The following is a 25,868-nucleotide window of genomic DNA, read 5'->3' on the forward strand; positions in this document are numbered from 1 at the left end:
CTCTACTGTGAAATAGAGCTACATATTGTAGCCAGAAGCTCACATTACAGGAGACATCTGTGCTCCAAAGTAACCACACTCACCTCAGTGCAAGTGCTCCATTTTCAGTAGTGCGCTGAATCCACCCAAGATGTGAAGAGTGCAAAATTCATGAGGCAACATTAAGCACTTCTAAAGGAAACTGCTCGAAAGGCATAGAGAGAATCAGCACTGCCTTACCACATCTTCTGACTTGCACAATAAAAAAGACAAACCATTGCACAGATAAAGGATTCTGGCACACGGAGTCAGACCAGGCAGGCAGAGACAATGAATTACTGTGAGGCAGCCCTGAGTCAAAAGTTCTTAGCAGATCTAATCAGAGCACCTCTGATTACATGAAATTACATACAGATTTAAAACCGCATATGCTGTGAGGTAAAAAGGTTTGAAGCCAATTTGACTTCAGCTTTTCCAAAATAGCATGTAGTAGATTTAAATGAATACTCAAAAATGGCTTTTATCCAGTTCTAGTAGGAGACAATTGGTTTCAATAGTGTTACTAATTCTGTAGAAATTTCCAACAATAAAAAACCCAACAAAACTGCACAATAAACTTGCCCGCACACTTTAATAGTTGACTGTCCAGTTCAGTTTGAAACCACAGAACTTAAATTGAAGGTTTCTCTGAGGTTGCAGAACTGTGTGTACTTTTCCCCCATTACTGGAATGAAATTCAGACAGTATGTTGGCATTCACTGGATGACATTGCAGTGAGATAAAATGAGATATTAACTAACAGTACCAAACTATTCATGTTCACCTTGATATTTAGGGGGTTTTGCTGGTTTTCAATTTTAAATAAGCAACTTCTTTTAAAAGAAGCCTTTTCTCATTTACTAAAATGTACTATAAAGGAATTGGTAACAAATATTTATGTCTTGTCTCAACTCATTCCTTTTCTTGTGAAAAGATAACTGAATCTTAAAATCCAATAAATACTGTTTATAAATAATTTTGTTAATGAGATTTACTAAGTGAACACAGTCAAGTTTCCACATATACAGAAGTTGTGCAGATTTATTTTAAAAAGAATTCATGGACATTAACAGTCCTAATTTTGGTATCTGTTGCAGAGCTTTCTTCAGTGGAAGCGTGTTTCTGTGTTTCATATGGAGGTGGATGGAGAAAAACAGCTGAAGTTGGTACAAAAACTATGCTGATCCTACCTACAGCTTGGAGCAACGGCATCAGCTTTTAACTATAGAAAGAAATAATGATGAGGCCAATGGAGCTGATCAGATAAACTGAAGACACAAACAGTATGGAGCATGTATATGCCATCATTAGTTACATGATGTAACAAGTGAAATGGAACCTTTTTTGTGACATTTAAATGGGAAGATGACACTGCACACATGCCTATTTTCAAAACCCAAACCTAGAAAAGCATACACATGAAATTGCCATAGCAGTGCCCTGCTTTGGAAGGAAGGGGAAAGAAGTGTTCAACACTCAGTTTCATCTCTGTTACTGAAAAGGTACATTACCATGGACTTCTTTTTCCTCATCTACAAGTACTATTTATTAATATTGCTCAGATCATGGATTAGCAGTTTCAATGATTTAGATTTGATCAGCATAACACAATGCTGATTGAGTGGTTTGTAGAGCTGTAAATAAGTCAGTCTGCTGAGAACCTCAAGGAAAAGAAGGCTGTAATGGACAGAAGACACTTTCTCCAACTACAACAAATCCTGTTTTCAGACTCCCTTGAATGTGCACCCTCTAAGGAAGCATCTGCCAACACTAATTAATGCACACTAAAACTAGATCAACCAATCCAAATAAGCCTCCAGCAACTCAGGATACTAAGGGTCCAAAAATTAATTCAAATTAACTTTTTGAAGAGATCTAACAACTGAAATAAAATTACAATTAGCCTTGGGTTTAGAAACAAAAATAAACCACGTATTTAAAAAAAAAAATTGATTTGATCCTTTTATCCCGAGTATATTGCACACTACAGGCTACCCCGTACTTCAGTTTCTCACACATAATACTTGGGATGCAAGAACTGTGGCATGCAACAGCCTTAAAGTTTGTGGAGAATGTATGTGGAACAAAGTCACCTTGCTGGCTATGAAATGCCACTATCAGTGTTTCACTAAACATGGATATCTACCCTTACTCGGGGAAATGCTATGTGGTATTTCAGCTGCTGGCTGGGTGGCATTAGGGGGTTTTTGAATGTAGGGCAGCAGGGCTGTGAACATGGCAGTTTGTCCTTGGTAAAGCAATCAGGCATGACTAACAAGATTGTTGTTCGTACAGCTCCTCCCTTCGGTAAGCCAGTAATTCCAAGGCAACAAGCACAGGGCACTTGTGCCTTCCACACCCAGGGGGATCAACAAAAGATCTCTATTTTCACTGTTTAAATAACAGAGCAATTAACTGGAGAAGCCTGAAGGAAACAAATCATGCTATCCAACAGTCTATTGCTGAGCAATCTGACAAATGAAGAGCTGAGATTCTGCACCTCATGAGATAAGTGCTGTTATTTGCTCAGTTTGGGTGCTGAATAATAAGTGGCTGTACAACCAATTCCCTGGTTCTATAGGATGTGTTCAGTAAGCAATATAGTAAGAACTGCTCATGTCAGCTGCAAAAGAGGACTAGCACTTACTGACTGGAAAAGTAAAATTGTCTCTTAATTATATTTACAGTATCATGTTCATGGTCCGTATTTTTTAGGTCTAGCACAAGAATTCAAGTGCATAGAATTTCACCCTAAGTTATAGCAAATTTCACTTTAAGGAAAACCTATTTGACCCCAAAAAGTCTGCTTCTGGTGAGTCAGACTAGCATATAAAATGCACATACAAGAAAAGAATGGAGTGCATTTGTTCAACACACCACAAATAGGCTTCAGAAAGCTTTCAGCATAGCTACTACAAAAATGGCCGAGTGAAAGCATGGAATGCTACCCCTCTCATGACAGCAGAAAGCTGTGGAGCAAGCAGAGTACCACTGCATGGCAGGAAGGAGAAAGGGCTGTAGTGTAGCTTGTCCTACTCTTCCAACAGCTTGAGGTTATCCTAAGGCTTGATGTTGGTGAGATTAAGAGAAGATCTTTAGAAGCAGAGGTTTTCAGACTTGCTGGATGGATTGCAAAGCAACTAAATTACTTCTACCTTCTATGGCACCTAAGCAACCTTCAAGAGATCAAAAATCCATCCCAATTTCATGAATGACCATTTTATTTTCATGTATTTCAGTAGTTACAAATATAGTAGTTGACAGAGTATTTGCTTCCTTCTCCCAAGTAGCTTTATTAAATAATCAAGTGGGTTTTAAAACATAGCTTTTAAGCACATTTTTGATTAGAAAAATATTTTTTGTGAATCCTGGATTGGATAGATATTAATAGTTCATCTTATATTTTGAAGTAATTCTACATGCTGGTTTCTGAAACATACTTTTTTTATCTCTCCATAAGAAAAGAAATACAAGCATTTATTTCATACCAGTTCTATAAGTTTTGTATTTTGAGATTGAAAACAGTTGGAAAAGTTTAGTTTGCTATACACATATATATATATATACACCTCTAAATACATAAGATACTGCAATTCCTCAATTTAACATTACTCCTCTTACCTGAAGATGGTTAAAAAAAAATAATCCTAGTTGCTCTAACTTTTTTTTTTTACAAGTTGGATATGGTTACAAGATCCTGGATTACAAAATGCTTGATTCCATTAGCTTTTAAATGGACAAATAGGTATTTTAGGTTGATATGCTTTAAAGTCATGTAGCTTGTAGCATTTGCCATCATAACAAAATATAAGAGAAAAGTTAAAAACCAGCTTTACACTTTTTACTTAAAAACCACATAAGAAATGCAATACGGAACATACTGAAATGGAAATTTTTTCAACAAACAATATATAGTATTAACAATATGCAGAAGCACTAAGCAGCAATTATTTTTCTTTGTAATACTGCTCCAGCTATTGTTTACTTCCTGCAGATTTAGGACTACAACTAACTGATACTGCATGAAGAGATCTGCAGTTGAAAAATTGACTTGAACAATACCCCACAGAAATTCTACTCCTTTAAGTAAAAGAAATGGGATTCTTCTTACACTCATGTAAAAATTACTGTAAATTAAATCCCAACTTCCATATTATTTACTTTTCTGCAGTCACATATACAACACTGCTATTTCTTAGGCTACCTAACAGAGCAGGTAACCTCTAAATGTCCACAGGCAAAAGGCTGACAGCAAATCTTGAAATATTTTCTTATGAAAAACAACAACAAAAAAGTCCCAAACCCCAAATCCTTTGAAAGTATTGTTAAAGCACTGTATTATGGTTTTAAACTCAAGTAATAAAGCATGCCCACAAGGCATTTCTTCCACCATTACCATGCTGCAACCAAGGGAACCAGCCCTATTACTGTATTATAAAACTAGACTATTACAGAGGGCTCTCCATCTCTCTATGCACCTTCGAACTCTAAAGACAACTGACTCATATTTGAATTTTAAAAAAGCAACTCAATTCAAGCATATGAAAGTTCCTGGGCGACCCCTATTCCACATTGACTCTTAAACAAATTTTGCTTTAGATATGACCTAACTCTTTTTTTTTCTTCATGTGAGTAAAGTTTGGCCTTTGAAACTAATGAATATTTGAGATCAGCATGATCTTTAAATACCTGCCCTAGCCAAATGTTTTTACAGGGTTCTTTGTGCATATTTCCAACCTGGCACAGACCTGCTCCCTAGGGAGTTGTCACATAAGCACTACCATCTTTGGGCTAAGCCTTATTTTCAGAACACGGCCAGTAGCAAAAAATGCCAAGTCCAAGTTCAAAGAATGATTTTGCTTACAAGAAACCTCCTGGCATCATGGAGTCAAACGGCCCTGATCACACATGGTCAGCTGGAGCAGGCTGCCCTGCACAATGTCCAGTCAGGCTGTGAGTATCCAGGGACATCAACTACTCAAACTCTCTAGGAAACCTGTTCCAGCGTTTGATCATCCTCTCAGTAAAAAGCTGTTTCCTTGTGCTCAGATGGAACCCCTAACTAACTTGTGTCCATTTAGTCCTGTCACTGAAAGCTACTGAGAAGAGCCTGGCTCCTCCATCTTCATTCCCTCCTGCCAGGTGCCAAGATCTCCCCCAAGTCTTTTCTTCCCCACGCCTGCAAGTTCTAGCTCTCTCAGCCTTTCATATATGGTCCTGTGCTAGAGCTGCTCCACCAGTACCAGGGAGATCAGTACTCCAGATGGATCCTCATCAGCGCTGAGTAATGAGGAAGGATCATCTCCCCTCACCTGCTAGCAAAACTTTGGCCTCTGTTGCCACAAAGCTGCATTGCTAGCCCACAGTCAGTTTACTGACAGTTTGTTGGTTCAGTTACTCCCCAGCAGAGCATCCTCCCTTACTGAACTTTGTGAGAATCCTGTGTCCAGTTCTTCAGCCTTTAAGGCCCCCTTTGAAAGGCAGTACCATCAACTGGTGGCACTAGTTACTCCTCCCAGTTTATATGGCTTGTAAACTCCATCCTGTAATTCAGGTCATTAACGATGCTGACTAGTATTGGCCCCAGTACTGAGCCAGAGGATACACCACAATTGAGTTGCCTCCACCACTACTGAGTTGAGTAGACGTTGTGCCACTAATTAAACCCCCTGTGCCCCCTCATTCAGCCAGCTTTTAATCCATCTCACTTTCCACTTATCTAACCTGTACTTCATCAGTCTGTCTACTGATGTAAACAACACAGACTGTTCTCTCAACATCCCCAAAGCTCACTGTAGATGACAGTAAGACTGGTCAAGCAAGATTTCCCTGTCGTACATCTATGTTGACTACCCCAACCACCTTTTAGAAATGCTTTCCAGGAGGATTCTTTTCCGTCACATGACCAAGGGCTTAGGTGAAGCTGATTGGCCTGTAGATTCCCAAATCATCCTTCTTGGTTTTCTTGAAGAGTGGTATTTTCTCTTTTTTAGTCTACTGGAACATCTCTTAATCCCTGGCCATTCAAAGATAAGCAAGAGTGGCCCTGCAATGGCATTAGCCAGCTCCCTCAACACTCGGGTGCAATCTGTCAGGCTCACAGAATTCCAGGTAAAGTGCAACCTAACCCAATCCTCCACCACCAAGACTCCAGATTTCCCCACTAGTCTCAGGGGCCTGGAATTCCTGCATGCTTGTTTTACTGGTAGTGACTGATGCAAAGGCAGCACAGAGTACCTCAGCCTTCTCCATGTCATTGGTCACCAGCTTCCCTGCCCAATTCAACAGCAGGCTCACCTTTGCTGCTCATGTCCTTGAAGAATCCCTTCTTGTTATTCTGCCTGAAGGCTAAGGAGCTATCCCACAGTAAATGGCTACTCTGGCTCCTTAGGCCACGGTCCCTGCCCACAATGCAGTCCTGACACTTCTGGAGGCAATAAAGAGAAGGCTTTCACTGCACAGGGGGGCTGGTCAGGAGTCCAAGCTGATTCTTCTGGCCCATGCTTTGTGCAGTGGAAGGCAACATACTGAAATGATCTCTGTCATGTGCTCTTTAAAATATTTATACCTTTGTGTGTATCTACTGCAATCTCAAATTTCTGTATAAATGTGTAATGTTATAGAGATGGTGAGGATATATAAGAAATAAAGTACTTGGAGGCTCAAGTACTGTATCAGAAATATGCACTGACTTTGTAAAAAAATTATTGCAATTATATTAAGCAAAATAATGACTAAACATTGCCGATTAGGAAGATGTAAAACAAAATGAGTGGTTTTCCCTGTAATTTGTACTGCAGAATTCACCTGTATGACTTCTACTTAAACTCTTTTCTTCTCATGCAGCATTACAGTATTTTCCCCCCACCCATCCCACAAAACAAAAAAAAAAACCAAAGATTCCACTAGGTGTTACAGATTGCACTTTTAAAGCAGACTCGCCAGTCCTCTGCATTTCCAGTGTCCTATTTAATCTGTTAACAGACACAGTCTTCCATTTTATGAAACTGGAAGATTTCGCCTAAGTACTTCTTTTGATGCTGGAGAAATGTTATCTGGGAAAATTACTTCAAACTCTATAATTAAGTCTCCACGCTGGTCAGGATTTTTGGGAAATGGCAAACCATATCCTATAATTCTTCTTCTCATCCCAGGCTTGACCACTTCATTGACTGTCATGGGTATGGTTCTTCCTTCTATCGTTGGCACATTGAAAGAGCTGCCACACAAAGCCTAAAGAAAGATTGTAATATGAGAAAAAGAAATTGGTCAGAATTTTTTTGTACCTATAAATTAATGTGGATTATTTATAAGTGACTAGAATTCTAAACAGCATTTTTCCTATGCACTTCTCAGATGTCAAAATTTTAATATAATGTTCCTCTCTTAAAAAGAGAAAACTTTGTCATTAAATATCACTGAATTTATGAATGTTACACAATGGCTACTGGAGGGTAATTGAGCTTATATGTCCTTCAAAAATTTTATCAAATAATAAGAGAGCTGAGCAGAATGAACTCCTTAATCATACTTCTCTACAGATGGCAATCTTCTGAATTTCCATTGGAAATACTTTTTGTTGGTTTACATTGCACAGGACTTTTTTTCCTAATACATTATCAAACTCTACTATATCGAATTTCAGAACATTTAAGTGTCATAAGCAGAGGCATATAAAATTTCACAGCTGTCTTATGTGAATATTTGTGGTGCATAAAGAAATCCAAACAACAATTTTGCTGCACCAAAATTAGAACATCAGATCTTCTGCTTTATCCAACAGTTTATTTTCATTATTAGCATCTCTGAAAATAAGATTTTGATTCCTGCAACTTCACCTGATTCAGCACACTGATAAAGTCCAATTTACATAACAATGCAATGAGTCTAAATAGGCTTTTATCTGTGAAAGAACTGTATTACCACATTAACATTAAATATTGTCTTTTCTCCCTCCCTCACAACTTTAGGTGCTGCACCTCACTTCACACTTATTGCAGAATCCCTTAAGGTAGCTTAATTTACATGAAGATCGTAATGAAATCAAGCATTTATTTCTCCACCTGATACTAATTAAGAAGAAAAAAAATACATTACACACACACAGCTACCATGCAGCTTTAGCCACTGTATTGTACTGTAATAACATCAAACATTTGGAGTTCTACCACAAGAGAAACTTACCTCCCTTAAGCTGATCTTAACAGGATAGACAATATTTGATCCATCTCTTTTGAAATGAGAGTGAGGTTTATCTTTAATGATAAAAACAATATCAGCTGGAATCGTGTTGGGTGTTTCATCGCCTTCTTTTGGAAAAGTGATCTTGGTGCCTTCTTTCCATCCTCTTTTTATCTCAATAGTAAGGATTTTGTCCTCTGTTCGGACGCTTCTACCATCTGGGTTAAGCCTTTTACGTGAAATCCTCATTCTTTTTGTGCAGCCGTGATAGATCTCTTCCAGGGACACCTTAAGTTCATGGATTACAGGGGGATCTTGTTTACGTCGCAATTGGCTGCCAACTGTATTCCTTTCCCTTGGAAAACCATTCATACTAAAACTAGTGAAGGATCCAAATGGATCACCATCCACCTCCATGTCTTCAGTGTCTCTGCCACCAGGCATCCTCCTCCCAAAGAAGATCTCAAAAGGATTTGTGCCACCAAAGAAAGCTGCAAATGTAGCATGTGGGTCTCCATGGAAGGAGTACCGGAAGGTACCACCCTGGCCATCAGATCCTCCAGCTCCTCCTTTAAGACCTAAATAAGAAAAATAAGCACAGTTAAAAACAAACTGGGTATTAGTATAAGGTTTCCTGCTGTACAGTGTAATGATATCAAGACTGATGAGTCAGAGATATTTGCAGTAAGAGTGAAAGGTCTGCTTTTCAAGGAAGATTCACCATGAGAATAGGAGGTACTAACTAGCAATTCAATAGCTTGAACAGCAACAAAGTTTCTGAAGCTCTAGAACAACTTACTTCAGAAGAACAGGTATTCTGACACTACCAATTTTATTTCATGTGATTGAAACCAGTTATTTTAATCAATTAGCATGTTAAGAGCAGAAGACAGGTTTGCTTGATTTGATTTCTTCTTGTTCTGCAAAGTGTTTTGCGAATTGCATCCTTCTACAAGGTCTCTTCTGGGGAAAATTACTCACTATCATATGCGACATATTCCATAGCCTCTACAGCTTAGCTGTAACTCAGTGTTAATTAGTTTTACCCATTTTCGTGCAATTTGTTCTGAGTAAAAGGTAACATGCCAACAGTCAAACACATATATCCTTCCTTAATATTCAATTTAGAATCCCAAAATTATTACAGCTTGTGTTCCTATGGTACAAAACAGGTACAAATCCTGGGAACTCTCTTCAATGTAGCCACAAATAAAAGCATCATGGAATTTGGTAAGATCCATTTGGGTATAAAAACCCTTGTACACACTATCACTGTCTCCGTGAAAAAAAACAGAAGGTTCTCAATAGCTTTATTCTATCTTTCACATAGAGAGATCTAAATCTCATTTCTTCCTGCCAAGAATTCTCACTGAAAATTGTCTCGTACTTCCTGTGCTCCCATTTCAAACCTAGCTAAAATAAATTTTTTTCAATGTCTCTTTCCCAATAAGTGATCAATTACTTCCTTGCAACAGTGCTCTTCTGCACTAGCTATTTCAGGGTACTTTCTCAAACCATTGGAAGACTGAAAGTCTTCTTAAGATACTTTTGTCTTAAATAGTCTTAAAGTCTTAAACTTAAAATGCTTGTTTTTTTAATTTTTTTTCCAGTCTTAGACCAACTCAAAACTACAGCTGCTATCATATTTTATAACCATAGAAAAATGAAGGCTTACATTATGAGGGAGGCATTCTATAAATTTGAAAGAGGGGTTTGTAGGGTTTTTTTTTAGCTCAGTGTTCTCATGCATAACCTTAATGCTGGGTACCAACACTCACCAACTAAGACATTAGAGTGCTTTCCCCATTTCAATACCAGAGCAAAAGTACTTTAACAAACTATAATACATCCTTCTGACACACTACTGTTAGTGCCAAATATGCACATCAGAGGATTCAATCTGCAATAGCAGAAGGACACCTCCTGGAATAGCTGGCCAGGAGTTACTGAAGGCACATCCAGTTCCTGTCTGCAAAAACACCGAAGTTTCCTCCCTCTTACAAACCCCAACTCTTTACATTTCCATTAAAACAACTAATTACACTCTTAGAAGAGCTTAGAGAGTAACTGAGGCATCAGGAGGTATTTCCACATTCGACATTTTAAAAGATCATACTTTTTATCTTTGCCCAAAATACTGAATACTGCTATTTAAGTGTCCTTCTTTGCAATTGTAAAAAACATAGCCCCGAGCAAGTAGCAATGAGCAGGCCCACTTGTCACAACGGAAGTGGTTATTTTAAATGGAATTCCTGATACCATATACATTTATAGGAAGGGATGTTAATGACTTCCTCTGTTGCTCAATCATAAGATTGAAAGTCATGTCGGTCAACAATTTTTTTAAAAAAAATCATCCTCTCCAGATAACCATTTTAGGATAAATGTGACATTTCTGAGGCCTCATTCTCTTGGCATGTTATCACTGTTTACAATTAAAGCTAAAAAATTGTTCTGGTATTTCATGACATCAGCCAAATTCTTTCCTCTCTAGGCACAAAGCCAAGGACAATTACAGGCTGGACACCTGGGCTTATGCTCAGAAGGACTGCTTTGCCTAGATCAAGCAAATTGCCCTTAAGCAAAAATTAAAGAAAAGAATACATGCCTTTTGAACTGCATCTCAAAAACTGCTCTGGCAAAGGAAGGCAGCAGTAAGAGATGACAGAAAGCTATTCATGGGTGATAGAAACTTTTTCTGTTCAGTAACCTTTTGCCTGTCAGGTATTTGGGGCTTGTACAAAACCCTATTAAAATAAGAAATTGAAACTTCACCAGCATTAAAGCCCAGCAATCCATTTTACTTAAAATCTCATGAGCCAAACAAATACATTGTAAATACATTGTCTAAAGAGGAACACATACCATGTCTTCATATGTTTACTTTGCTCCATTCAACATAATGAAAATAAAAGACCAAACTATAAGAGAGACATACATACCTTCCTCCCCAAACTGATCATAAATATCTCTCTTTTTGGGATCACTCAGCACTTCGTAAGCTTCTGCAACCTCTTTGAATTTTTCTTCTGCATGGGGAGATTTGTTCTTATCTGGATGCCATTTCAGTGCTTGTTTTCTGTAAGCCTTTTTGATATCCTCATCAGAAGCCCCTTTTTCAATTCCCAGGATAGAATAGTAATCTTTCCCCATCCTGAGCGTTGGAGGAATTCAGATTTTCCTTGCTGTAAAGAAAGCAGCGTCCAGTGTCTTAGCAAGGTGGAAATGCTAGAGAAGGAAAAATAAAAATCAAACTTTGAACTGAAACCAACAGAGGTGCTACAAAACAACAAACTCTACGATACATTAAAGAAGGCCCATAGAGCTTCTCCGTATTTCATTCCTTCCCCCGCAGCTCATTTATAAACGACTACACACCGGGACGGCAGAGCCCTCCCCCGAAGGACGTGTCTCCGCTCTTTCTAGAACGCCAGCACCGGGCACGTCACTTCCCCGCCGGCCCAGCCCGCGCAGCTTTCGCTCTCCCGCGCCTGCGCGCACGCCGCGCTCGACTTCAGTCCCGGCGCCAGCACCTCCAGCGCCACGGCTAAAGCGGAGCGACGACAGCGCCTTTCACCCAGGCAGAACCCAGCAGCTCCCAGGGCTTATCTGCCCCAAGCGACATGCCGAAGCTCATCTAGAGTAATTATAGCATTTTACTTCACTGTTTCTATAGAGACAGCTGTACATAACTCTTTTCCAAATATATCAACGTGGAGCTGTACCCTTTCCAGCAAAGGCTATGAAGAATTTTACACCCATATCAACGACAAAGCTTCAGAAAGCAAAACTTCGTTTCTTTAAAAATAAAATTAAGCTACCTTCAACTACAGTTGACCATAGCCATGTACTATTAAGCAGTAAGAATGAATCTGAGCAAAAAGATACCACTTTGTTTACCACAACTCAAGCCACTAAATTAAAGCAGATCAACATGTAAATCCTGTCTCCGCCTTCTTCTATGAAATAGGAAATACCAAGATTATTATACAAGTATGGCGATATACCAAACAAATAGCTTTCATCTGATGAGACGCTAATAACAGAAAAATACTTGGTTCTTACACATTTGCTTTAAAATATATAAAACAAATTCTACTACTGAAGTATTTCTCGTGCTCCAGAGAAAATGCTAAGAAGTTTCAGCCTGCAAGATTTCTTTCCTACCTCTGTTAAGAGCTATAGGTCAAGAAATTAGCTATGTTTATCAGTAAGGCAATGAACTACATGACAGAGTAACACAACTGAAAAATTACTCCTTCCTGGAACAAAGTATTAAAAAACAAGACTTTTGGTCATATCTAGATGTTGTCTGTATGAAAACATTTCTAGCTTGAATTATGAAATTACTATTATGGACGTAATTAAGCTCAGCTGCCTTCTTTCTAACAATAAAACCCACTAATCCTCTGACTCAGGGAGCATTGTATTTCAAGCAGTTTTCTAGAACCTGCTCAAACTTACAAGAGACTGATAAGAAGGGACAGAAAATGCTTCCTTAACCAGAAAGTACTAGAAAAAAATTTCAGATAAATTCTTTGAAGCCCACATCCTAAATTGAACATTTTCTCCACTACGAATACTGTATTAAGCACTGTCTCCTTTTAAGTATCACAGAAATACTGAAGCAGTGCAATTAACAAGGCACAGTGATAGATCCTCTGCACACACATCCCCCCATTCTGTAACAACCTAGTAATTAATTTTAAGGGTTTCATTAAAAGCCACAATAATCAGGATTTCTCCTTAAATAAAAAGTTTCTTCATCTTAATTATTAAAACTTACAGAACAAATTCTGATAACAACAAAGTTACACTGGGACTTTTTGCCCAATATCACAGCGACTAAGTCCTCAGGCATCCTTTTTCTCCCCACAGAAGGGAACGTGCCATTCTGGCCTAAGTGCCGAGTTATACCATAATGATGCAAGCTATTCCCTAAAAATTAAACTACTTAAGATTCTGAGTGGGATGTACAGCAATGACTATATTACTTCTACTTCCTGCCCTATATGAGATCTTCATGTCAGAATGAATTTATACTCCAGAAACTTCTATTTTTTAAGAGTCAATTCCAGAAAGCATGTCCCTTCTTCTCCATGTTGAGACCTTCCTTTCATCACACGATCAGATCTTTTGAAAATACACGTAGGCCACAGCTCCTCTCACATGCTTACTGAGCTCTTTAAACAGTTTCTAATAGACAGAGATACTCTCTTAAAAGCAGTGAAAACTTTCAATATTACAATCAAAATTCTAGTGTGCATAAGATGAACATCTAATAATTATGCTAATAATAATCTGGTACATCCAATCCTGCCAGCACTTCTTCAGAAAGTGAAATCCATCTGCTAAGTGTGGTAAGCTTTTATGTCTTCCAATTTTGTCATATTAGAGCTGCTAGATTTTTAGAATCCAAGTATCTGATATTTGCAGTTCTTTGCTCCTTTTTTTTTTTTTTGTTGTTATTTTATTCCATATACATTTCCAGAATTATTATCTAAAGAAAAGAAAGGAAAATCCTTCAGGTACTCTCTTCAAGGGCTTCTGGCTCTGCAGTCTCTTCAAGCACAGATAAACAGAAAACAAAACTAAAAAACAACAAGGAGATATTTAGTTATACTGCTATAGTTCTACCTTCCCTGTTACTATATATATATATATTTATCTCTAGAAGAACACTCTTCTAGACAATAACAAGATTTTGCTTCCCATACATTTGAGTATCTTTTGTTTAAAAGCCTGAGTAATTGTCCCCTAAAAACCAGATAACCTACTGTGTGACATAGGAACTCCTTTATGGGATTATTTTGTTCTTCTGTGAGCACTCTGCTTGTTAAATAAACAATTTTGTTTTTTTCATTTTACCCAAGGAAAATTGTTTGGAACCTGTGAAAACCCGTGGCGGACGGATTGCTAAAACTCTTCAGAAGAGACACCCTTACAAGATGTTTCCTCCTAAATTTGTCTCAAACCGAGACAAGTTTCTGCATTTCCACGTTGATGTGTTCTGTCAGTATGCCCATTTCACAGAATCCTTGCATTTCAGTCACCTCCTGTTTCAGAGACTGCTGCTTTGTGTCCAAGTCCCACAGGTACCAGCACACCTGCCCACAGCACTCTGGGATGTGAGCTCACCTACCCGTGATGGAAGGACGAGGCTGGGATTCGATGGGGTTGCTTCGGCAGCATTCAGAGCACACAGCCCGAGCGAGCGATCTTACACAGCCACAGCAGCTCTCAGCTGTGACAAGCCAGCAGTAGTGGCTTCTGCAACTCACTCAAGCCTTCCAGAAGCATGTCACTAAACTAGAGCTAGAAAATTAGTAAGGCCATAACCTAAGACTTGATTAAGCATGCTTCTGTAAGAAAGCTAAGGAAATTCTCAGACACACAAATCCAGTAACATACTTGGCCAGGAAGCCACCTCAAAAACATAACAGATAAAACCTCCTCACCATCACTTGGTTTCTTCCTCACCCTCCCACATTAATTTTCCAACTGATATATCACATTATGACTCAATTAACCCTTTATATGACCAGTTCTTTGGTTATACAGTCTTCAAATACAACAGCTACATTCCATTTCATGCGCACACAGAAAAAAGTTATAATTCCCGTATCGAGTGGTATCTCTGAAGCTCTTGGTCATAGTCAACCCTGTAAAACAATTTTCCACTGAAACAGGCAGTCTCAGACATGATTTTCTGTTCTTATAAGCTACTCCAGGGTAATGTCATGATACTCCTACTCTGCACTGAGAAAGTAAACAGCCTGTATTTGTGCAGTGCTTCTTTACATCACTGTTTTTTGTTACAGTATAAATTGGAAAAAAAAAAAAACTTGCCTAACCTAGAAGATTTTCTATGTTCTTTGATCAAAACCTGTGATGTTCCTTTTTAATACTAAACTTCCTTTTTTTCATCTAAAAAATGTGTATGAAATACACACTAGGAAGCTGAAAATTGTTCCTTCAACAGCTCCACTTCGGCGGCAGAGTCTGACTACTGTATTCCACTTGGGAATTGTTGCTTTAAAATGTCTTTTCAATTATTCTCTCATAACAACTATAGTTTAACATATGGCCAAGAGCTATACATCTTGTTTGGCAGAAAGTGGGGGCAGGGTCATACCAACAGTTGTGCTGACATCAGCTTTGAATCAGCTGCTCTCTTTCAAGAAGCCTTCAGAACAAGTGAGAGAAATTATGGAAGCATTCATAATAACACACTGAACTCAAATTATAGATTAATCATAAATTAGCACCAGTATGTTGAGGAAAAGCTTCTAGGCAGAACAGCATCAATATTCCCTGAAGTTGAATAAAAATGCTCATTATTTGCTTTAAATTAAGCCATTTCTTCTGTACTTCTCACTTATTAAACCACAGAAACAAAACTGAGAAAGACAGGACTAGATCACAGAACAAATTAAAGAGCAAACAAAACCACAAAGGCAAATTCCAGACAGATCACAACTATAAATACACATGTGCACGTAAATGTCAAGGCACAGGAGCCAAATCCCTCCCCAGGAAAAGCTTTCACAATTAAGTACATAATATTTGCAAACCCACATTAATGAATAGAATAAATTTATACTTGTCTACAATGGTTTGAAGAAAGCACACCCATATACCATAAAAATATTTCCTGTAACATCATCCACTGTTTTACCTGGGAAAAAAATAATTCCACAACTCTTCTCCCCATCATCTTTAACTGGATGTAGTTGCTGCCTGAGCTATGTTTGTACTTTATATACACTTTATACTGTGAATAAGACCTGGTACATGCAAGCCCCATTCATGAACTCTGTAATTCAATAGAGTTTCACCACAGAACTATTCAGTAGCTGGTATCATACACAGAAATAATTTTTGGAGTTTACAACAGAAGCAATGATTAGTTGATTTTAAAAAAATATATCTTAACAGAAAATGCAAAGTGAAACCTGCAGAGCATCACAGTTCTTTCTAATTGATGGCCCTAAAAGAAAAGGTTCATTTAGTCATGCCCTTCATACCCCAGTAAGAACCAAATGTATCAAATTTTTACTTGAGTTTTCTGTGGAAACTGCTACTGTGACAGAAGTAAAAAGTTAACTGTACATAAGGATTCTGGGGCTGACTTTACATATAAATGAATAATCATAAAGGCAAAGTGAAATGCCACATAACTTCCAATAAATTTATTATACTTAAGTTACACCAGTCCTAGCATCAACAAATATGTTTTCTAATTTTCATTGGCAATATGTCTTTTAAAACAGTGTCTATAATATTACTGGAACATACATGAAATTCTGTCAACAGGCCAAAGGATAAATGTTTAAGGTCTTTTGTGGAAAAGCTTACTTTAAATATACATTCCATGTTTACATGAATTAGCTCTAGTGTAAAATCTCAAAACAGAGATATACTGTTACAACTTTTGAATCTCAAAAATATATTTTAAAGTATGTGATTCACAGAGTCTTTAATTTCATTTGGAGACGTCTACATGACAAGAAGTTAGGTAATCTTACTACAGTTTATTATATGGTAAGTTATGGGTTGGGTTCTTCTCTTCAGGAAATTATTATTTCCATTACACACTGATCAGAACATAGCAAACTTACATCTCATAACTGGTTCCTGTTTACTAAGTCACAATCTCTACTATAGCTGAAAAACAAAAATAGTCTTGGAATAAACGTGCACATTTTGGCTTTTCATCACTAAAAGGGAATGAACAACTATGTGAAAGTAAGCAGAGCTCTCAGGATTCAGCAGTGATGCACAAATTGATGAAAACACAGGACTGCACTTAGAAACTCAAAAGGAACCATCCAAAGTATGGCCACACAAAGCAACACAAAGAATTTCCATCTGCAAGTTAAGACTTCCCTCTTCTAAAAGAATGCACATTCCACAGGTGCTTTTCAATAGCTTCCTTAGATTCTGTGTCCATTTCAATCCCTACCCACCTATTTCTGTGAAGGAATTCTTACTCAATTTGAGTGGCACCAGAAAAAATGCCAATCATGCAAAACATTTAACAGGCTCTCTCTGACTATGCCTGTTTTACATACTACTAACTTCAAGTAGTTAAGAATGTTGCAACACATACTTTTGTAAAAATCTGTATGGAAAAGTGCAGTGTCTTGGTATGCAGAAATATCTCCTGTTATTAGCAAAAAAAAAAACCACATTGACAACGAAGCTGAAGTTCTCTTTCCTCCAAGAAAATGTTTGAATTTAACAAGTTATGCACAATTCACTACTTAAGTTGTAAGTCTGGGGCAAAGAAAACAGAAAAATCCGGGGCCAAACTTCTTTCAGTTTTACATACAAAAAGCCCGGATTTTTGTCCTGACTACCTGCTGCTCTGATGGTTATCACTCAAGAATTTACCCAAGCCTCAAAGAATTCTGTCCTGAAACTGCCCATATGCAATTGAAGAGTTAGACTTAATCACATATTTATCACACTGTACTAGTCAGGTTTCTGACTCATATGTCACCAACCTTCTCATGTTGGTTATATAACAAGTAAAGATATTAAATATGATGAACAGCTTAGTGCTTTGTGTATGCTCTGTTTCCCTCCAAGACTAGCTGCTTTTAATTTGATTGCAAGAAGTTTTATAGCCCTTCTGTTAACTGTTTTAAGCAAACACGGCTACAATCCAAGTCTTTCAGATTCTCAAGTGCCAACACACTGAATGTTACCAAGACCATCACAAAGGACTAATTTACTGGATTTACTGGATGTAAACATACTTTATACATAGCCAGGGGCTTCCATGCCCCACATTGTTTTCTCAGCATGAAGACTACACCACTTAATAAAATATATGTTGTTTATAAAAGGTTAAAAAAGTACTGATTAATTCTGATCAGTGACAAAAAGAATACGAGATTGCTTGGTAACCAGGAAAAAAAACCCCCCAAAAAAGTATTAGGAGATACTAGGACACAAAAATCCCAGAAAACATTACTGTACTCGTGTAAATTGGTACCAATATTGTCCATCTACACTGTTAACACTCAGCTATTCTGCCTGCTTCAGCTCCCCCAAACCATGTGTACTATTTAAAATAAAAAACGTTCAGAGAACTGTAACAGACATAAAAAAATGCAAGTATTTCCACGTGAGAAACAATTGAGGAGGATTTAATTCTTCAGTCTCCAAAAAACACAAAAGTCACTAAGGTCAACAAATGCTGGAGGAAGGGGGAAATGAATCGTTTATGGTCTATGCCCATTGCCAGAGGCAAAGTGTAATCAGAAGCAGCTACTTTAAATAATAAAATGAAGAAGTTCTTTAAGTGACAGAATTCCCTGCAAAAAGACACAGGAGACTCAATAATGGTGTCAGTGGGACACCCAAAAAATACTACATAAGAGAAGCACTGCAAGTTTCTTAACAAAGAAACCAGAGGAAGAATGTCAGACAATTTAAAAAATACTGGGAAAACATGTAGACCTCTACTTGTTTGCCCTGCAGATGTGTTTACTATACAAGTCTTGGAAAATAATGAATAAATATACTATAATAAGTATATCTGTATTGTTTTTCCACCAAAGTAAAATAGAGAGGTGGTGTTTACAATAAATACACTTTTTAAAAACAGGCATTTAGTCGCACTTGTGAAGTTGTTTCCAGTATTCCTGTTTTCAGTAAAAGTGAGGCTTAATTTGACATTCACAGTCAACAGATTCAGCCCCACTCCTACAACACAAAAGGGGCAGAAGTATCTCTAAAAAGACAAGGACAGAATGGCCAGCTCATTCTGCAGCCCAGCATTCCCCACCCCACAGCCCAGGGCCAGCTGGCACAAACCAAAGTAACATTTGCTCTGGGCTGGACACAAGGGCAGGCAGCTCAGACCCTGAGAACTGTGACTGGCTCCCGACCAGATCTTCCACCAATGAATCCTGGTGCAGGAGAACTTCTATGACCTAATACTAGTGCTATGTACTGATTAACAGGAAAAGGACAATGGAAAACTCGGCACAAGTTTCCACAATAAGTCCTGCCGACTTGCCTTCAAGAAACTTGGAGTTGAAGAAAGTGTTTTGAAGGCATTTATTTCAACACCTTACATAAGGTCATTATTACAATTCTGGCCCCCCAGGAAACATTAGGATGGGCAGTATGTTTTATTTAATATCTACTTCGATGGCTGTAGTATAGTACATAATCTCTTTTAGCCTTTCATCGGTAGATAAAGGAGGGTATCTACCACCTGTAACTATTTACTGCTGTTTACCTTAAGCACAGTAGCAATTCCTTCATCCGTAACAAAGTAACCCAATGGGGTTTTTTTCCACCAAACAATACAAGCCTGCTGTCTTTGCAAAGATACAGCAATAAAGAATTGTACCTGTAGAATAAAGATATTCCTCACAGATTAGCTCTTGCAAAAAAGTCTCTGTGACTCTGGCACAGACAACTCAGTTGTGACCTGATCTGAACCTGAAATCTCTCCTTCCAATGGTTCTCAGCCTATCATCAGGTATTTGGATTTGTTCTATTAAAAAAAAAAAAAAAAAAAACACTGCCCCAACACACTGCCAGTTTGGGACATTCATTAGTGGAACATAACACATTATAGAAATATTTTCCTAACGATGAATATACTCTCAGGTTTACACAGAAGGCTGACAAACTCATCGAGAATTTTATCACTACTTCAGTCATGTTCTGTAACTAAGGAACAGACAGAAGTCACGTCTGCAAGATATTTTTTCTTCCTGCAAAAGCATTAGATTTTTTCTGACATAATTAAAAGTTATCAATGAGAAACAACTGATCATTGTTACAGGTCACACACAAGAAGGGGTGAGTGAAGGATAGGTGGAAGATGCTTGCACAATCCCCATGCAAATTCTCCTTGTGTTTTCTTGAGGGTTTTTTCCCCTTTAATAGTGTCAGAAGGTACTAGTTTCCAATAGAAAATGAACTATGTTTTCAGCCTTGATGAAGATATGAACTGCAAACACAATAAATGCAGTTGAAAAGCCACTCGGCTGCACAGTATTGTTTTAATTGCTGCTACACTCATGCAAGATCAAGGTTATTAATGCACTACCAAATAAGGAACTGCCCACATTTTTGCTGTGGACATGTGATTCCCACTGGTCTTACATAAGCAAAAGGAGGTGGTCACACGAGATGCTTTTTCCAGAGTGTGCTCGTCAAAATCCCACCCAGCAGCTCTGATTCACACAGCCAGTTTTACATGCAAGGCTGAAAACACACACACTGAACTGTGGTACAAAGACAGGAATTTAAAAAGGAGATGTCAGCACAACGCTGTTCAACATGAAAGGAGGACAGATGTCAGTAAGAATGCACTTCACCTACAGGAGACAGAAAGACAAGCAGCCCTAGCTATATTTACTACAATCTGCTGTAAGAGAAGTCAAAATAGTTGAGTTGCTCACTAGTCTTTGCAGTGTTTCAACCACATCTCATAGCTAAGTTATGTTTCATAGCTGGTTTCTCCCTTCTTCATCAGCCTAGAAAAGTTTCAAGGTAAAAAGCAGGAGTTCAATAGATCTACTTTGCAATCAATATCTTAAATTACTTTATTCCTCTAGATTAAATAGTGCATAGCTAGCTAAAAGGTAAAGAAGGTACAATATGGAAGGTACAACTCAGCAGAAAAATATCTAGGTGTTCTGAAGTGATACCAAATTTCAGTATCTATTCCACTAAGAAACTATCAGAACTCAGATTCAGAAAATATTTACCTTTCTATGTTAGGGTTTTTTTTTTTTATTTATGCTATGATACATGAACAGTTTGTTTAAAAATAAGATGCTCTGACTCACAAATTAAGAAGTATAATTGTTAGCTTAATTAAACAGTATCAGAAAGAATACTCCTAGAGATCAAGCCTGGGTAATAGGGAAGCACACCAATCCCTTCAGAGCAATCAAGCTTTTCCCACTTCAAGAGGAGAATTCTCAGTATTAATTATGCCTTAAATAAAGTACTTAGTAATTAACAAGACTTGAATGCACTTTCTTCAGTGCATTGCTGACAGAGGGATATATTTAAGACACTTCCAACCTCTACAGCTACTGCTGCATTAACCATTTGCTCTCCTTTCACAGTCTCTCAGTCCCCATCTCAGCCTTTCTTAATCCCCATTCATATGCAACTTCCACACCTAGCTTCAGCCCAACTTATTTCAAGCAAGGCCTTTCACTCTGAAGATGCTAACAGCAAATTCTCTGTGCTCTCAAAGCTTTTCTTCCCATGACATCACCACAAAAACACTCAATCCCCTCGAACAAGTCAATGCTGGGCACTGATGACATGATCATGCTGACTAATATAATCCAGCTGCCTTTTGCACAACATTCCTTCAACAGAATGATGCACAGTCTCTTTGCATACTGCAGCTGTATCTAAGGAAGAAGTGAGTGTTCTCGGACTTGTCCTCCTATATCAGACACATCCAATGATACAGTGGCTTAATGCAATTTGATAGCCTCCTGTAAGGTAATCAAAATTTTAAATCAAATACATATCACACGAGATGCACAAGAGTAAATAAAACGTGCAAGGGAAGAGCTCTAAAGATTCTACCTTTACACAGCTTCTCTATAAGTTTTAATACACTCAAGCCTTTTTCTAGGAAAGGCAGAGTGACTAAATGTAAGCCAAAATCACTAGATATGATTTTTTTCCAAACTCGCTATGTAAGTTATCCAAATACTACTATCCAAATTGTGGATCTGAAAACTGTAATTACTACTTCAGTGCACATATAGTAAATATGAAAACTCATGACAGGTCAACAGCTGTTTGGATAGAGAGCACATGCTCAATCTTCTATTACCAGTTATTTAAGGGAGTTTCCTACTGATAAGGTTGCAGATCCTGGACAGACTTTGCCAGTGCAGGAGTAGCAGCTGACAGGACCTGAATCAATTGATCCACATCTCCCAAAGTGACAATCATCAGGCAACGATTGCAAATTTCAGCACAGCAGCAATGACTTGCAGAAAGCATGGCAGGCACATGTACAGCTATCACAGTGCTTATCCTTCTCTCACAGAGAACATAAGCACTTCTCCTATACAGGTGTTCGGTGTACTGAGGCAAAGCTAAACAAAACATGCTACCCCAGAGGGTTGCAGAGAAAATGTAATTCTTTACTTATTGACCTTGTGAGAAGTCTCCTTGTACCAGAGAACCACTTCTTCCAGGACAGCCTTACCTTTTGGTCTGGTCACCACAGAGTAAAGTTGATGTGAATTGTAAAAGAGAAAAACAACTCCAGTCAACCCAGCAGAAGTCAATGCATGAATGCACTGAAGTGGCTTTGGTTATGCAGGGCATTTGTGTCAGTTCCACACTTTTACACTGATGCTTTTGCCCTACCTGAACTAACAGAGAAATACCCTGAGGATCTTTTGATAAAAGTAAGGATTCTTTCACGCATAGTATATGATTTTTTTTTCCTCAGAACCATCCATTACTTAAATATGTGACAACCCACACAAATAAAAGGTTTTCTGACTTGCCAGATATTTACACTCAGTAAATACATCTAGTTGAATATTTTAGTCTGATGAATACCGCAAAAAACAACTACTATGGCTTAAAAACCATGGGAGATGTCATAATCTAGTAAGTTCAGTTAAGGGAGACATCCTCCTCCAATCTCTAAAAGAAACAGTGAAGAGACCTTTTAAATATCTATACTCTTCTATTTCTTATATTGCCAAGTATCTATTTAAGATTCTGAAAGGCATGTTCATTTCTCTACTATTCATCCTTCTTTGGTAAGAATAGTTACTGTATGAACTGAACCTTATTTTACACAACAAAACCAAAGTTCTCATGCTCTAGCAGCCCAGTGCAAACAACTACTTACATCAAAAGCACATTTAGAAGGCACTGAGGAAACAGGCAGTGCAGGTAACTCCTGCAAGTGAGAAAGCAGGACATCCTGGTGTACACTGCTGTGACATGCCAGAATGTACTCAAAGAATACTGCAGTTAGCACTGTTAAGGGGTTAGATCCTCACCCCACTCCATTAACAGATTAAACAGAAAGAATTAATCCCATAGGGATAATTTTCTTAACAGAAACATCGCGTAATGAAAAGAAATGAAGGTAAGAGCACTTAAGAGATGTGGTTTTCTAGCAGATAAGTTGTAAGTGCCATCATGGGAAATACAGGTAGACCCAAATGTTAATAAAGGTCATTAGATCAACTTAGGAACAGTGAAAATAGAGGCAAAATATTTATATAGTGTACAATACTATGAGATCTTTCCCCTTCTCAATTTGCTAAATCTCATGCTCTGACTGTAAAGCCTACAGTGACTTCAAGAACTGTGAAGATTGAGGAATAATAGATATATTAAATATCACTCTCAGTTTTCAAATAAAGCATCACCTCAAAGAGTAGTAAAAAGTTGATTTTAAAAAAATCTCTGAAAATTAACATTCATCTATCATCGGCTGCTTATTAATTGAACTACAACACTTACACTGTACCAAACAAGAGTGTTTTTATTAGCCCAAGGCATCATAACTGCTTAAAAATCATCAGTATTACATGGCTACTGGCTTGTCTCACAGAGCTTAGCAAAGAAACACCAGTATATTTTGTAACTGTAAAACGAAAAGCACACTGATGCTTCCATTCACCCAGTAAGGGGAGAGTCATAAAACACATAGCCAGTGGCCAGGAGTGGTTTCAATGTGTCACAGTCAACTACTATTGCTCAAATGAATTATACAAGTAAGTACTTGCTACACACAGTCAAACTATTAGTAGCTAAGAGAATCAACAAATATTGTTTAGCAACAGCAGCAAAGAGCCAAGCATAAGAATTAAATTCCCACTCCCCAAGCGTAATTTAACTTTTTTCCCCATCCTCTCCAGCTAACAGCTACATTAATGGAAAGTATAAGCTAATTCTTATGTACAGGCTTTTTCAGCAAGAGTAACAGAGCAGCAAGTTTCACCTGGCTGTAGTAATAAACTGTCATCTGCATAGAAGCATGTAGGAATTTTTAACTTTGTGGAATATATTACTCTTATAACCCTTCTTAACTACACTACCTCAATAGAGTTATGGGAGTTAAAAACTTAGCATTTTTTAAGCTTCCTTTAGTGAAGTTACCTGCACTGGAGAATACATGATAATCTGAGCTCAGCAACACTGTGACTTATAGTCTATTAAATTTATCCCAATTACAATCGTCTTAAGGCAGCATGGAACTACAAGGCAGCACTGAGGGACAGAGAAGGGAGAACACTGAGAGGTTATTTTCTTATGCGAATCCAAGAGTCCTGCACGTCCCAAACCAGGCCAAGTCCAAAACAACAGTTTCTCAAGTAAAAGCACTGACAACAAAAAAAAACACACTCACTTAAGGCTGGAAGAGACTTGTCACGCTTCCGTTTAGAAGCAGTATGTTTAAAAACAAGGTATGACGTTCATGTAAACCAGGAGCCCATGAAAAAGGAACAGCTGAATGCATAGAAATGTTCTTTAAAATTGTAAAGCATCTCCTCAGAATGATACAGAACGCCGTCGTACAGCAGTTCTGCTCCAGTGTTATGCAGTCTCTATTGCCAGGATTCCTAATTAGATTTCTACGATCTTATCCCGATGTGAAGCCTTTACAACACCGTCATCCATACTCAGCATGACAGTTCATCCCCACCAGGTCACAGGACCTTAACAGGACCCAGATTAAAGCATTACAAACTCCAGTTTTTCATTACAGCTTGTGCTTGCATAGCCAAGGAAAAAAAAAATCCTTCAGCTATAAAAATCGTACATCAACAAGGAGCATTTTTAGCTAAGAAATAAACAACCATGGATAAATGCAGGACGAAGCAAGAGAAGCTCCGTGAAAGGAGAGAGCTGGTCCCGTTTCTGGGGATCAGAGCTGGGGTGTGGAACGACCCAAAAATCCGCTCGAAACGAGCGGCCGCGCCCGCAGGATGGCAGCGGGCAGAGGGCCGCGAGCAGCGGCGGGACGGGACGGCTGCGGGCCCTGCCCCTCGGCCCAACGGCTCCGCCGCTCCGCCGCCTCGGCACCGGCCGCCGAGCCGCCCCTCGCCCCTCCCGCTGCCAGCCGGGCTGCCCTGCCAGGCGCCAAGGCGGCTCCCCCGGAAACGGCGCTCGCATTATCGTCCGTGACAACGCCCGGCGGCCGCGCACTGCGGGAGCCCCTCCGCAGGGCACCGTCGCGCTCAGGCGGGAAGAAAGCCCGGCGCCCCGGCCCCCGCCTCAGCTCAGGGCAGCGCCGCTGCCGCTCCGCCGCCGCCACCGCCCGCTCCTTAGCCCGCCGGGGCAGCAGCCGGAGAGGCAGAGCACCCCAAGCGCAGTGCGGCGCGGGCAGGCGGCGCTGCCGCAGCCCCGGGCCCGTCCCGCACGCCTCCCGCACTCACCGAGCGTCGCCACCGCCTCACCCCGGGCCCGAGCGCGCTCCCGGCAGCCCCGCAGCGCAGCCTCCGCTCCCACGCGCGCACCCGCGACTCCAGACCAAATGACGCGAGAGCTGCGCGCTGCCTCCCCCCGCGCGCGGCCCTCCCTTCGCCCCACGTGACTCTCCCGGCCCTATCAGCAGCGTCTCGGAGCGCTCGCGCCTCCCGTGGAAACATCGCGATCTCACCCCACCCCCTGCAGGGCGGCCC

The 25,868-nt window shown here is 39.2% G+C and overlaps 1 protein-coding gene across 2 annotated transcripts; it reads right to left on the bottom strand.

The window, feature by feature from the left end:
• Positions 1-3,221: 3,221 nt before the first annotated feature.
• Positions 3,222-25,764, bottom strand: DNAJB4 (DnaJ heat shock protein family (Hsp40) member B4). Of its 2 annotated transcripts, XM_068200018.1 has the most exons (4): positions 25,623-25,764; positions 11,142-11,427; positions 8,203-8,777; positions 3,222-7,251 (listed from the first exon to the last, which is right to left on the bottom strand). In XM_068200018.1, the coding sequence occupies exons 2-4, from the start codon at positions 11,350-11,352 to the stop codon at positions 7,018-7,020; spliced, it is 1,020 nt and encodes a 339-aa protein (XP_068056119.1). In that variant the 5' UTR covers positions 11,353-11,427; positions 25,623-25,764; the 3' UTR covers positions 3,222-7,017. The 2 variants fall into 2 exon arrangements, with proteins under 2 accessions (XP_068056119.1, XP_068056118.1); XM_068200017.1 differs by lacking the exon at positions 25,623-25,764 and having other exon boundaries at positions 11,142-11,486.
• Positions 25,765-25,868: the final 104 nt, after the last annotated feature.

Source organism: Anomalospiza imberbis, chromosome 9, assembly GCF_031753505.1.
Source record: "Anomalospiza imberbis isolate Cuckoo-Finch-1a 21T00152 chromosome 9, ASM3175350v1, whole genome shotgun sequence".
NCBI classification, from domain to species: domain Eukaryota; kingdom Metazoa; phylum Chordata; class Aves; order Passeriformes; family Viduidae; genus Anomalospiza; species Anomalospiza imberbis.